Source organism: Nematolebias whitei, chromosome 3 (assembly GCF_014905685.2).
Source record: "Nematolebias whitei isolate Nwh7 chromosome 3, NemWhi1, whole genome shotgun sequence".
Taxonomy (NCBI): domain Eukaryota; kingdom Metazoa; phylum Chordata; class Actinopteri; order Cyprinodontiformes; family Rivulidae; genus Nematolebias; species Nematolebias whitei.
In genome coordinates this window covers 40161963-40175547 of record NC_056500.1, presented here as the reverse complement: position 1 = coordinate 40175547, position 13585 = coordinate 40161963, and the positions used below count along the sequence as shown (strand labels likewise).

At 42.3% G+C, this 13585-nt stretch overlaps 1 protein-coding gene across 1 annotated transcript in view; it reads left to right on the top strand.

The window, feature by feature from the left end:
• The window catches only part of tbc1d1 (TBC1 (tre-2/USP6, BUB2, cdc16) domain family, member 1), a 64833-nt gene extending 62393 nt beyond the window's left edge, over window positions 1-2440 (top strand). The window contains exons 19-20 of the mRNA XM_037698259.1: window positions 1532-1708; window positions 1795-2440. Coding sequence (XP_037554187.1) covers window positions 1532-1708; window positions 1795-1980 — 363 coding nt within the window. The 3' untranslated portion in view covers window positions 1981-2440. The remainder of the gene's footprint in view (window positions 1-1531; window positions 1709-1794) is intronic.
• The last annotated feature ends 11145 nt before the right edge of the window (window positions 2441-13585 follow it).

Below are 13585 nucleotides of genomic sequence, written 5' to 3'. Positions count from 1 at the left end.
AAATTTTTTTTTTTATTTATTTATTTATTTTTTGACTAAGTCATTGATGGGCTGGATTGAAGTCACCAGGCCGCCAGTTAAGTGTCCCTGGTTTAGATGTCCTCTTAAGAATTTCTCTCCAGTTTTGAAGAAAATTGATTTGATCTAGTCACGCATCCACCAAGTTTGACCCAGTTCAGCTCAGCTGTTTGTGTCAGACAAACCGATTCATCTTTGCTTTAATATTTTCGTAGAACTCCAAGTCTGCAGTATAATACAAATAAAGCCTTTCATTATCTGTGATTAACAGCTGCCTCTGCGCTCAAAGCATTTCTTTGTTTTTCATTCTGACTCAGGTGTTGACCTGTTTACTGTCGGACCTCTCGGGTTTACAGTAAAAAAAAAAAACTCAAAAAGAAGCAAAAGACCAAATAATGCATATCGCCCAGCACCTTTCTTACTGGAGGTTAAAACTAAAATCATCTTTTGTTGAAGAGTTAATTATAGTCGTCTTGGTCAAACTTTGAAAATGTTACGATATTACCACAACAAATATAACTCAACATCTGTAAAGTTATTCTCTTTTTTTGCACTTTCGAAGGTCGGTGAGTTGTCTTCTTGAACTGGAGTTTCATTGAAAGTTTTCCAGTGGTTTGAGAGAGATTTTGCTAACATGACAAGACAAATGAACACAACCACGAGCAAAAAGTTATCGCATTGCAAAGGATGTTCTGTGGATGCATTCCCATCTACCTGCCAGCTGTGCTCAAGTGACTAACCACTGAGATATTGGAACTAGCAGGAAACACGGCTCATGACAGTGAAAGGACAGGATCGTCCCTCGGCACCTACAGTTGGCTGTCCACAGCAACGAGGATCTTGACAGACTGCTGGGAGGAGTGGCCATTGCTCTGGGAGGAGTGGCCATTGCTCTGGGAGGAGTTCAGCCCAGCATTCAGGCGGTCCTACAGCCCGGGGGAACCAAGAGGTCAGCCGAGTCTGGGTGGACAGATCGGACGGCATCTGCAGCCAGTTTCTTAGGATCCACTGTGGGATGGACCTTTACAGGAGATCCTTCCTGTCTACAGCCATCAGTATCTATAACATCTCTTAATGAAATGAGGATAATGAGTTACAACAACAAATAATTTCCCTTTGGGATTAATAAAGTATTTTTGAATTGAATTACACCAATTATATATATATATATATATATATATATATATATATATATATATATATATATAATCGATATATACATAAATACTTTTTATTTATTTATTTATTTATTTTGGCGAGGAGAGGATTTGAATTATAAATATGATGAGATTTAGTTCAAATGAATCATTTGAAGTCAGAATGTGTCCTGCAGTACTCTGCTGGCACTAAACACATGATGTCCAAATAACCCCCATCTCTCCAGTATTATAATTATTTTATTCTTGTTACTATGCTCCTAAAGTCATGTCCGTTCTACAGAGACTTAATTCTCAGGCGGGACAGACGTGTTTTAAGATGTTTCACTGAATTTGTTTACTTCTGTGCTCTTTAGGTTTGTGAGATGGACGTGTCCAAGCAGCTGCAGGCCTATGAGGTGGAGTACCACGTCCTGCAGGATGAGCTCTTGGACACCCCCCCAACACTCAACCAGCAGCAGAGAGCTGCCCAGCTGGAGAGGACCAATCAGAGCCTCCGACAGCAGAACCTGGACCTGCTGGAAGAGCTTCAGGTCCATAGACACAGATAAATGAAGACGTGACGACGTTCCGTACGTCAAACGAGCGTTAGATGATTGTTTTTCTTGTTACCTCTCAGGTGTCCCACGCACGAGTCTGCAGCCTGGAGAGTCGAGTGGAGGCTCTGGCCCAGTCGGAGGGCCAGCTGAAGGAGCAGGTCTCTGCTCTGGAGGAGGAGAAGCAGCATCTGGTGAGCACCATCACACGCCTCCAGAACGTCCTCACCATGCTGGGAGTGCAGCAGGATGGGCAAACACTCCCCTGACCCTCTGAAAGACGGGACGAGGACTCTGTGCCTCCTTCACTTTCAACACTTTCAGCAACGCAGTCATCATCCGTCAGGTGGGGACGATCCCCGGAGGAGCAAGTTATGGGAGAACGATGTTCCAAAAATGTTGGCGAGTGGAGGAGCTGCTGGACTGAGAACCATGAAATCAAACAAGAACCTGAGTGGGCTTAAAGAACAAACGGAACAGCACCGTCCTCTGCGTCGCACATTTAACCTGACAAACGGCCCCCACAGTTAGCACTGCCCCCGACTGTGAAACAGTCTAGAGAGCACGGCCCGCGTTCTGCAGGCGACTTCCTACGAGACTAAAACAGCCAAAGAATATTTTTGTATTTCAGCTGGAAGAACAAAGAGTCGGCGACAGTATTCTGAATCGTGGCGAAGATCTCAGAAATGAAAACAAGCCGTTCCCAAAGAAAAGCCAACAAGTTCTCAATGATGCTGGTTCTTGAACTGGTGCTGACATAGAGGGACCGGGTCAGGAGGTTTCCTCTATTTTTTGATTCTTCCTCTGCATTTGTAGTTTTGCTTCCTGACCCCGTACAGCTGAACTTCATTTAGCTCCAGCAGCTCTACAGGAAGAGTGATACAATATATCCAGTCCATTTCACATCCTGTTTTTCACCTTTCACATACTCATCACTCATTCATCATCAGAGACGGGACGGCCCCGAAACAATGGCTCTGCCTTTTCCACCTAAGGGGGAAGTCCAGATAAGCTCCCCTTTAATGACCAGACTCAGGTGTGGAACCTGTGCCTTGGAGACGATCTGTAAGCGTGAAACCTTTTGCTGTGTTCGACACTGAAGTCCTCCGCCGGGCTGCAGCTCGCTGCGTCTCTGCACCTCCCTGATTACGTTCACTGTAAACATACTTGGCTTTTACTCGTGTTTCTTTTTGCACATGTTTTCTGTTTTATTTGTTTATTGTCAGTCTGTACCTTCAAAATACAGCTTGTATTCTTTCAGCACATCTGGAGTCTTTTGTTCTTGTTTCCTGTCACTGAGTGAAAAGAGGGAATAAGTGTAAGTGCTGTGTGTTGTCGTTGTTTTATGTTTCCATACAATGATGAAGTTCTCTGCATTTAACCCATCGCATCTGAGAAACACCCAGGTGGAGCAGTGGGCGGATATGCAAGCTCCCAGGGAGCAATTGGGGATTAGGTGTCTTGCTCAAGGACACCACGACATGTGGGCATGGCACAGAGTCGAACCACGACTTTCTGGTCCCAAGTCAGCTGCACCATTTTGGCCCCGATTTTGGATGCACAGTCTGCCCATCTGAATGCTGTGAGCACGATAACTTGAAAAATACGTTGCCAACTTTATTTTGGTGTGTGGCTGCATCTAGGTGAACAAAGGTTCCTTTAGAAAATGAGGTTGCCACGTCAAGAGCTCAGGGGCCAGACATCCAGCAGTTATTGTCATTGTTTGTTTTATCGTTTAAAATCTAGTTTAATTTAAAAATCAGTGCATTGTTGGGCTGAACTGAGCTCACCTGTGGGCCTGATTTGGACCCTGGGCCGCTGGTTGAATAGCCCTGATAAAAACAAGGTTGTAAGCTCAATCATTCAGGTAGATTAAAAAAGGTTAAATCATGTCATCTGGACATGTTTAATTAAAGAGAGAAACGTTTCATCTTTAATCTGAAAGACTTCTTCAGTCAAGGAGGTGCCATTTGTGAGTCTGAGGTCTGGTTAGCAGACCTCAGACTCACAAATGGCACCTCCTTGATGTGTTTCAAACCAGCCCTCTGTGGAACTCAACAAAACCATCTTTACACATGCAAGAAAGGACCATCCATTCAAAACAATCATGAACAACAATCAAATGTTTTAGGCCAGATGGCCAACTCGCAGAAACAGCCTGAGGACAACCAAGACCAAAATATTTCGTATGTACTGTGTGCGCACGTGCGTGCGTGTGTAAACCTCTCTAATTTCAGGAAACTATGCTTTCTAGTTTTTATATTTTGTCCATTTTAGTCCATGCTCAATAATCCAGGTATACAATCCAACAATTTTCAGTCAGGTCATCTGGACAGTTTTTTTTTTTTTTTTGGTGCTGATTTAACTGAAAATTGTTGTATTGTGTACTTGGATTATTGAACATGGAGTTTGTTGGTTTTGAACCAGTTTGACATGACTTTTGACGAGGAAGAGGCCCAGCACTGGAGGAGGGGGCATGCCAAAGAGACCATCTTAGCACCAACTTAAGTGGTTTGTTCCACTTTGGAGTAAGCTGTTGGGGGAAGAATCAGTTTTGTCTTGTGTGTTTCCTTGACTGATGAAGCCTTCTGGATGGAAGGTGAAACGTTTCAGTACCAACAAAACAAACCAAAAAAAAACTCCAGATGATCTGACTGAAAATTGTAAGAAAAAAAAAACTCCCTCTGTTCTTCTCCAGAGTGTATCTGCTCCCCACTTGAATATCTCACACCTGCATTCTCTGTTCACTTCCAGTCCAGAAAAACATCTCATAAATTCACTTCAGATCCCTCAGCGACGGGGACATCAGTGCACCGCTTGTCTTTTTTTAACCCTGCATACAGTTTGAACTGTCAGTGACGTGAAAATTGTCCAAGATTGTCTCCTGTCTAAACATGTCAGTCACTTTGAATCCTGCGGGCTTGATGGAGGGTGTCAGCATCTGAAAACACACACACACATTGTCTTCAGGAACTGCTCTTGAGGGGGATTAAAAGTCATGCTCAGACAAGTTGTGACTGTTAGTAATCATGTTCTGTAGGAGGATTTACACAACAGAACCACAGACCAGAAAAAAAAAAAGCCTCTGAATTTGTATCATTGTTCCCTAAAAATCAGACAAAAATTAGTTCTTATGTGGAGAAAGTGTTGTTTTCCACACAACTGCGTTGCCAATTAGATTTACTTGATATCTAGGTCAGATCTTTATTCATGCTGTATTTTACTTCCAAGGAGCTGTAATTTGTTAGTTCCAGACTTTCTGAAGGGTTTTCACTGTTAGATTTTGGCTTCCTGGACATTTTTTAGGGAAATAATTGATTGATTGACCCATTTTTCTCTGACCTGTGAATCATTCAGGCACAAAAGAAGCTCTTCGGGTCACGGCTGCAGCAGCATCATGTCCACACACAGCTTGGCAAAGAACCCGTTTTAAATTTAGTCTTTGGGTTCTTTCTTTCCAGCAGCCTGCCACAATAACACAATTTGTTGCCATTTCTTGGTTGATTCTGTGAAAAACACCAAATAAGTCACAGTCTGACACACAAAACTATTTTAGCTCCAATAAGGTGATCCTTAAAAAGCACATGTACAGGTGCTGGTCATAAAATTTGAATATTGTGGAAAAAGTTGATTTCAGTAATTCCATTCAAAAAGTGAAACTTGTATATAATATTCATTCATTACACACAGGCTGATATATTTCAAATGTTTATTTCTTTTAATGTTGATGATTATAACTGACAACTAATGAAAACCTCAAATTCAGTATATCAGAAAATTAGAATATCACTTAAGACCAATAAAAAGTATGAGTTTAGAAATGATGGCCAACTGAAAAGTGTGAACATGAAAAGTATGAGCATGTACAGCACTCCATACTTAGTTTGGGCTCCTTTGTAATGCAGCGTGGCATGGAGTCGATCACTGCTCAGGTGTTATGAGAGCCCAGGTTGTTCTGGTAGTGGCCTTCAGCTCTTCTGAATTGTTGGGTCTGGTGTATCACATCTTCCTCTTCACATACACCATAGATTTTCTATGGGGTTAATGTCAGATGAGTTTGCTGGCCAATTAAGAACAGGGATACCATGGTCCTTAAACCAGGTACTGGTAGCTTTGGCACTGTATGCAGGTGCCAAGTCCTGTTGGAAAATGAAATCTGCATCTCCATAAAGTTGGTCAGCAGCAGGAAGCATGAAGTGCTCTAAAACTTCCTGGTAGACGGCTGTGTTGACCTTGGACCTCAGAAAACACAGTGGACCAACACCAGCAGATTACATAGCACCCCCAAACCATCACTGACTGTGGAAAGTTGGCACTGAACCTCAAGCAACATGAATTTTGTGTCTCTTCTCTCCAGCTGCAGTTCACTCTTTGTGAATCTCCCCCACATTTTGGAATGGGTTTTGTTTCACAATCCTCTCCAGGGTGCAGTTATCCTTATTGCTTGTACACTTTTTTTCTACCACATCTTTTCCTTCCCTTCACCTCTCTATTAATGTGCTTGGACACAGAGCTCTGTGAACAGCCAGCCTCTTTAGCAATGACCTTTTGTGTCTTGTCCTCCTTGTGCAAGGTGTCAACGGTTGTCTTGTGGACAATTGTCAAGTCAGCAGTCTTCCCATGATTGTGTAGCCAACATAACTAGACAGAGAGACCATTTAAAGGCCTTTGCAGGTGTTTTGAGTTTATCAGCTGACTAGAGTGTGGCACCAGGTGTCTTCAATACTGAACCTTTTCACAATATTCTAATTTTCTGAGATACTGAATTTAGGGTTTTCATTAGTTGTCAGTTATAATCATCAACATTAAAAGAAATAAACATTTGAAAAATATCAGTCTGTGTGTAATGAATGAATATATCATGTAAGTTTAACTTTCTGAATGGAATTACTGAAATAAATCAACTTTTTCACAATATTCTAATTTTATGACCAGCACCTGTAAATATGACCTGCAGTCAATCATCTTAAACACATAGATGACTAATTCAGTCAGTTTTACAGATGTTAATCTAAAGTTTGACATGGTAGTCACTAAGACTGATCTGAGCACTCAAGATCTTTGAATTTTTGTCACCAACTCATTCAAATCGACTCACCAAATATGACCCGAACCACTTTTAATTAAACTTTCAGGAATTAACCACAAGAAGTTCATCTACAACTGATGAACCTTTAGAGTCGATCCAGTGCAAAGTCAAAGTTTTTTTATTTGTCATTCGCACCAACTGTGGTACATGTGGTGGAATGAAATTGTGTACACAGGGTCCCAGTTACATCCAACAAAAGTATAAATTGTAAAGAAAAACCGTAATAAGATATAAGATATGAACTAAGAAATACGTTAAACTAAAAAATACGCTAAGCTCTAGTAGTACAAAAACGATACGCTGAAGAGCAGCACGAACATGAGTGTAAGCAGATGAGCATGAATGAATACATCAACATGAATAAATCAGCAGCATGGATAATCAGCAGCACATATCAGCAATCAAGTGACATTACAGTGATTATTTCACAATGATTATCCTGGTTAGATATTCATGAGTCTAACAGTCTCAGGGTAGAAGCTGTTCCTCAGTCTAGATGGCCACCACATCCAATTTAGGAAGCATGAAAATGGCTAGAATTTCATGTGGTGGCTGAGAGTCATTCACATATTTTGCCTTAAAATCTTATTAAAACTACAACTCTGAGGATCATAGTCTGAAACTGTGGTGGGCGATATGCATTTCTTCAAGGAATGTTAGGGGTGTAAGCCTGCTGCTAATCAGCTAAAGTAATTGTATATTTTCTCTCGCAGATTTAGCAGCAGTAACAAAACGGAGCAAAATTTTTGCACATCAGGTGTTTGCGTTTTGTTTTTACTGCTCCGAGTGGAACAGGATAGTCAGAATTATAAGCAGGTTATTTGTATAATGAACCTGGTGGTTTGGTTGCAGCGCAGTGTGCGTCAACGATGACTTCATTAGGTGCACAGAAGTTCATCACGTTTCAAAACAGAGCGTGAGGCGCCTTTTTATTACCGCCTCTGCTCCACCCTTCTTGCTTACCTGCTGCTGCGAAGTCACGTCAGCAGGAAATAAAAACACTGATATGAGCTGCTCTACACCTGACCTTTGACCCGCTGCACAGTTCCCGTCAACCGCAGCATCGCTTCATTAACGAGGAACCGTCATTAATGTCAGGTCTGACGGTGATGGGGAAGCCGGTCGTGTTCTGATCCAAACTAAACAATCCATCTGCAACAAAGACAGTTGTATGTCAGAGTCAGAGTTTCTTTATTGTCATTCGCACCTCATGTGGTACATGTGGTGGAGCGAAATTATGTACACGGGGTCCCAGTTACATCCAACAATAAAATGTATAAGAAAAACAGTAATAAGATCTAAGATATGAACTAAGAAAAACATCAACTAAATATACACTAAGCACTCATAACATAAAACATTGAACATCAGCACAAACATGAACATGAGTCTGTGAGCAGATGTGCACGCATAAACACATCAACATTGAAACAGATCAGCAGCAACATGAAACAGATCAGCAGCAACATGATATGGTTTTTCACAGTGATTATTCTAGTTAGAGATTCATGAGTCTAACAGCCTCAGGGTAGAAGCTGTTCCTGAGTCTAGTGGTTCTACACTTAATGCTCCTTAACCTCCTTCCTGAGGGGAGTGGGGCAAAAAGTGTGTGTGCTGGGTGGGTGGGGTCCTTCATGATGCAGGTGGCCCTCTTCCTGCATCTGGAGGTGTAGATGTCTGTGATGGTGGGGAGGCTGATTCCAACAGATTTCTGTGCAGCCTTCACCACTCTCTGCAAAGCTTTTCTTTCTGCAGCTGTGCAGCCTCCATGCCACACATTGATGCTCGAGCACAGGATGCTCTCCACTGCACACCTGTAGAAGGAGGTGAGGACTGAGCTTCCCAGACCAGCTCGCCTCAGCCGTCTGAGGAAGTAGAGTCTCTGATGAGCTTTCTTGATCAGGCTGGTGGTGTTGTTGCTCCAGCTGAGGTTGTCATTCATGTGTACACCCAAGTACTTGTAGCTGGAGACAACTTCCACCGCAGATCCTCTTATGTTCAGGGGGGTGTAGGTGTTTTTGTTCCTTCTGAAGTCCACAATCATCTCCTTTGTCTTCTTCACATTGATGTGAAGGTTATTCTCTCTGCACCAGCTCTCCAGGTGTTCCACCTCTTGCCTGTAGCTGGACTCATCATTGTTTGTGATGCATCCCACCACCGCTGTATCATCTGCAAACTTTACAATGTGACAGCCTGGATGGGTAGCTGCACAATCATATGTGAGCAGAGTAAACAGAAGGGGGCTCAACACACATCCCTGAGGAGAGCCAGTGCTGAGGGTTATGGTGGAGGAGGAGAGGTTGTGGATCCTCACTAACTGTGGTCTGTTTGTTAAAAAGTCTAGTACCCAGTTGCAGATGGAGGGGCTTAGTCCTAGTGTGGATAGTTTGTCCATCAGGGTTTGGGGGATCATGGTGTTGAAGGCGGATGTGAAGTCCACAAAGAGCATACGGACGTAAGAGTTTTTCTGCTCCAGGTGGTTGAGTGCAGTGTGGACCACAGAGGAGATTGCATCCTCTGTTGATCGGTTCTCACGGTATGCGTACTGATGAGGGTCCTCGTTGATGTTGATGGTTGTTTTGATGTGAGTCATGACCAGTTTTTCGAAGCATTTAGCGACTATCGGGGTGAGGGCCACTGGCCGATAGTCATTCAGACCAGTCACTGTAGAGCTTTTTGGGACTGGGATGATGGTGGCAGTCTTCAGGCAGGTGGGAACTGTCTCCAGGGTAAGTGAGGTGTTAAAGATGTCTGCCAGCACCTCACAGAGCTGATCAGCACATTCCTTCAACACTTTTCCGGGGATGTTGTCTGGGCCAGTTGCTTTGTGCGGATTAATCCTCCTGAAGGTACTCCTTACTTCTGCTGAGGTCACGCTGAGATGCTCTTCGTCCGGTGGTGAGGTGAGTCTGGTGCTGGGTGGTCTGTTCGGGTCTTCAAAGCGTGCATAGAACTTGTTGAGGGCATCAGGCAGAGATGGGTCTTTGGGGCATTGTTCACTCCTTCCTTTATAATCTGTTATGCACTTAATGCCCCTCCACATGCTCCGAGGGTCTTGTGAGATGAATTGACCCTCGATCCTCTTTGCATATGTGGCCTTGGCCCTCTTAATACCAGCAACCAGCTCTTTTCTTGTCCTACTCAGCTCCTCTGAGTTTCCAGACCTGAAGGCAGTGTTCCTGGCTTCCAGCAGGGTACGCACCTCTGCATTCAGCCAAGGTTTTCTGTTTGGGTAGCTTTTAACATTTCTGATAGTGGAGACTGTGTCAGTACATGTACTAATGTAACCCAGTACTGAGGATGTGTATTGGTCAAGATCAAGCGAACCTCCATTTTCAGCAGCTTCTCTGAAAACCTGCCAGTCTGTTCGGTCAAAACAATCTCTCAGTATGGGGCCATATATAATAATACTAATAAAATAATACTGAACAATTGATAATAACATTGCAGCAATTCACATATGTGATAGCTAATATGTTTATTGCTGCTGCATGATGTGCCTGTATCATGTATGTCACTACCTCACCATCATAATTCACTCTCTGCGTTACTACCTGTGCAATAACCTCTTATATTCTGCCATGTTGTTGTTTACTATTATCTTTAGGATCTTTTAAATATATTTAATCTTTTAACTTTTTGGTACTTTATTTTTGTACATATATTGTATGCTTTAGTATTTTCTTGTTACTTTAATGAGTCAAATCTGTTCTTCTCATCCTGAGTCTTTCTTTGTACTGTTAACATTGTGTTAACCTGCATATGACAAATAAACACAACTTGCTGCACACTTTCCTGTGCTGCGGGGGTCGATCTTCACAGACAGTGCCCCCCCCCCCCCCCCCCACACACACACAAACTGCCTTGTGCTTAATCTGCGGTGATCCTCTGGTTAAATCAGCACTGATGCAGTGTTGTAACAGCCGTGTGTGTGTGTGTGTGTGTGTGTGTGTGTGTGTGTGTGTGTGTGTGTGTGTGTGTGTGTGTGTGTGTGTGTGTGAGAACCTCTTAACCGTCAGGCTGAGAGGGATCAAGACCGCCTGCCGCCTGAAGTGCCGCCTCAGCAGAGCGTAAACACTGTGGTCACACAGGCTGCCAGGGTTTGAGTCGTCGCACCGAGTTCAGTTCTCTGAGTTTCCTCCTCCACCTCAGTTCCAGAAACTTTTTAATGGGGTGGCCATATGGGAGGGGGGGCCACAAGAAATCCCCGGGTGGCACCCCAAAACCGAAAGCCCCAGAAGAATTTCAGAAATGTGCTGTTGCCGTAAAACGGCGATTTGAAAACTTTGGCGATATGAGAACTGATGTAGCTCAGTTTTTGTATTTTACGGGTCATGTGATGTGCAGAGACCAGAACATTTTTAGATGCTTGTTGCTACGTCGGCTATAAATGTTGAAAACTGGGGGGAAAATACACAAAAACTACATTTTTTCTGTTTTCCTGAGACCTGCATCCTGATGTTGAGGACAATGGTTTGGACCAGCTGTCCTTATTCAGGAGAATAGATTTTAATTTTAATTTTTAATAAAATGTTTATATTTTTAGCTTTTAATTGCTCAAAAAACTTTTTTCTAAAGTTCTACTAATCCTAAAAAGCTTGAGGAAACAAAAAAAAAAGTGCACGCTAAATAAAAGCTTGCGACTCGAGGATAAAACTGGCTAAAGTGTTGGGGAGCATAATTCTTTTAGGGGGTGACCATTGACCCCCCCCCCCCCCCCCCCCGTTTGTTGCGCCCCTGCTCAGTACTTCCTGGTTCTACCTGCATTCTGAAAGAAGCTCAAGATTTTCACTTCCTGAAACTAAAACACCTCGTTGCTGTTTTTTCTTTATAATAGAAAAATTAGTTTAATATTTTGAAGTTTTTTACTTTTCATACTTTTACTTTGTTTCATGGTGTAATTAAGCTGCCAGTCTGGAAGATCTAATATTTTTAGCTGCTGGCAGCTGATCGCCTGAGGCTGTTCACTGCCAGCAGCTAATAACTGCACTTTATTAAAAGATAAATCACTCGAGGCTCTTTGTTAGCACTCATTTAAATAACTCCTGATAATGTTTAAACTTGAAAGACAAGTGGTTTCAAGCTGGAAAATCTTAATATTTGTGCACAAAAAGCAGAAACTTCTCGGTGAGAATTCCTCTGGACAGTTTGTTTTATCCAGTTCCCTGCAGGTGAGTGTGGACTTGTTTTCACACCGTGACCAACACCAGTTCTCCCTTCTGTAATTCTAGTTAATGATGATTAAAGGACGTCTGTTTAAAGCCCTCGTATCAGATGCAGACAAACTGAAGGTCAGACAGCTCCAGAAACACATCATAAAGCTCTGCTGCAGCACTAAAACCTGATAAGGCTCCGCTGCACCTGCAGCTCCTGGATCCTTCTCTCTGATGGTGGCTGTAAATCAGCTGCTGGTTCAAGTGGACCAGCTGAGACTTGACCTTTGACACCTGCTCACTTTCATTATCAGTCCTTCACAACACACGCTCCATGTGTTACTGGATACTGCACAAATGTTCAAATGTGTTGGTAACTGTTTGGTTTGAACTCTGGGCTCCACTATTTGACCTGAGCCTGTAGATCCCAGAGCCCTGTAGGTTCATATTTAATTAGCATTTCACTCATTTATTCTGGTCCTAAACCATTTAGGGATTTATGTCCCAGCAATTAAACTTTAAAATTGTCTCTGTGGCTGACTGGGAGTCAGTGTACAGACTTTAAAACTGGGGTGACGTGCTCAGATGGCTTGGTTCTAGTCTAAACCAGAGCTGCAGCAGCTTCAGTGAGCTGTAGCTGTCCAGCAGTTTCTGGGAGAGACTAGTTTGAGGATCGTTACAATAAACCATGATCCAAAAGCATTGATGAGCTTCTCCTGGTCTGTTTGCAATATGAAACTTTTTAGTCTAGATATGTTCTGATAAAATCGTAAATGGTGCTGATAAATGGGCATTGTCAACATCAGATGAGTGTAGGTGGATGTGCACAAACATCTTTTAGATAAATGGCAGAAAACTAAAATAAAGTGTCTTAGCAGATGTTCAGTCTGAGCACAGCAGTGCAGCTCTCACATTTGATTCCAGCTGTTCATTCCTTAGAAAAATGTCTTTTAATGTGAGCGAGAAAGTTGCCAACTTTACAAACACAAAATAAACGGCAGCTCGTGCAGCGCTTTGATTTGCAGCACAGATGATCTCATTAATCTACATAAAATACATTAAAAATAAACACGTGAAAGCAGCTCAACAATGTGAACAATGTACAGGTCCCAAACTGATCTGATACTCTGAATAAACCCAAAATTAAAAAAACAGCAGTTATTCAGGATGTTTGGTTTCATCGCTGCAACAAGAAGCAATTAAAATAAATCATTTAACTTTTACGAGCTGGTTGACATTAACTTTTAATGTACATTATTGTCACAATCTCCAAAAGAAATCTGAGTTTGAAATAGCATTCCGTTCATTGCTAAAATAAAAACTATACTTTTTAAATCTTCCTTTAGTAGAAGCTGAGGTTTCCATCTTGATGCTGTCAGCTGCACGTTTGGTTTTTACCACTTTGTTGTTTTAATGTCAGTTTTTGCGCCACAAGGAGATTGATGACACGAGCGCTCATCACGCTAACGGAAGGTGAACAGTTCACTCCTCAGACCTGTTCTTCTGGTACTTTCCTAATGTAAAAAAAAACAACAACTAATAAATAAAGTATTAAATGAGTCTTTTTAAACAAGTGGTTTTCAACCAACAAAATAATGATGAAGGTTTGATACTCCGTCTGTTAAACACATA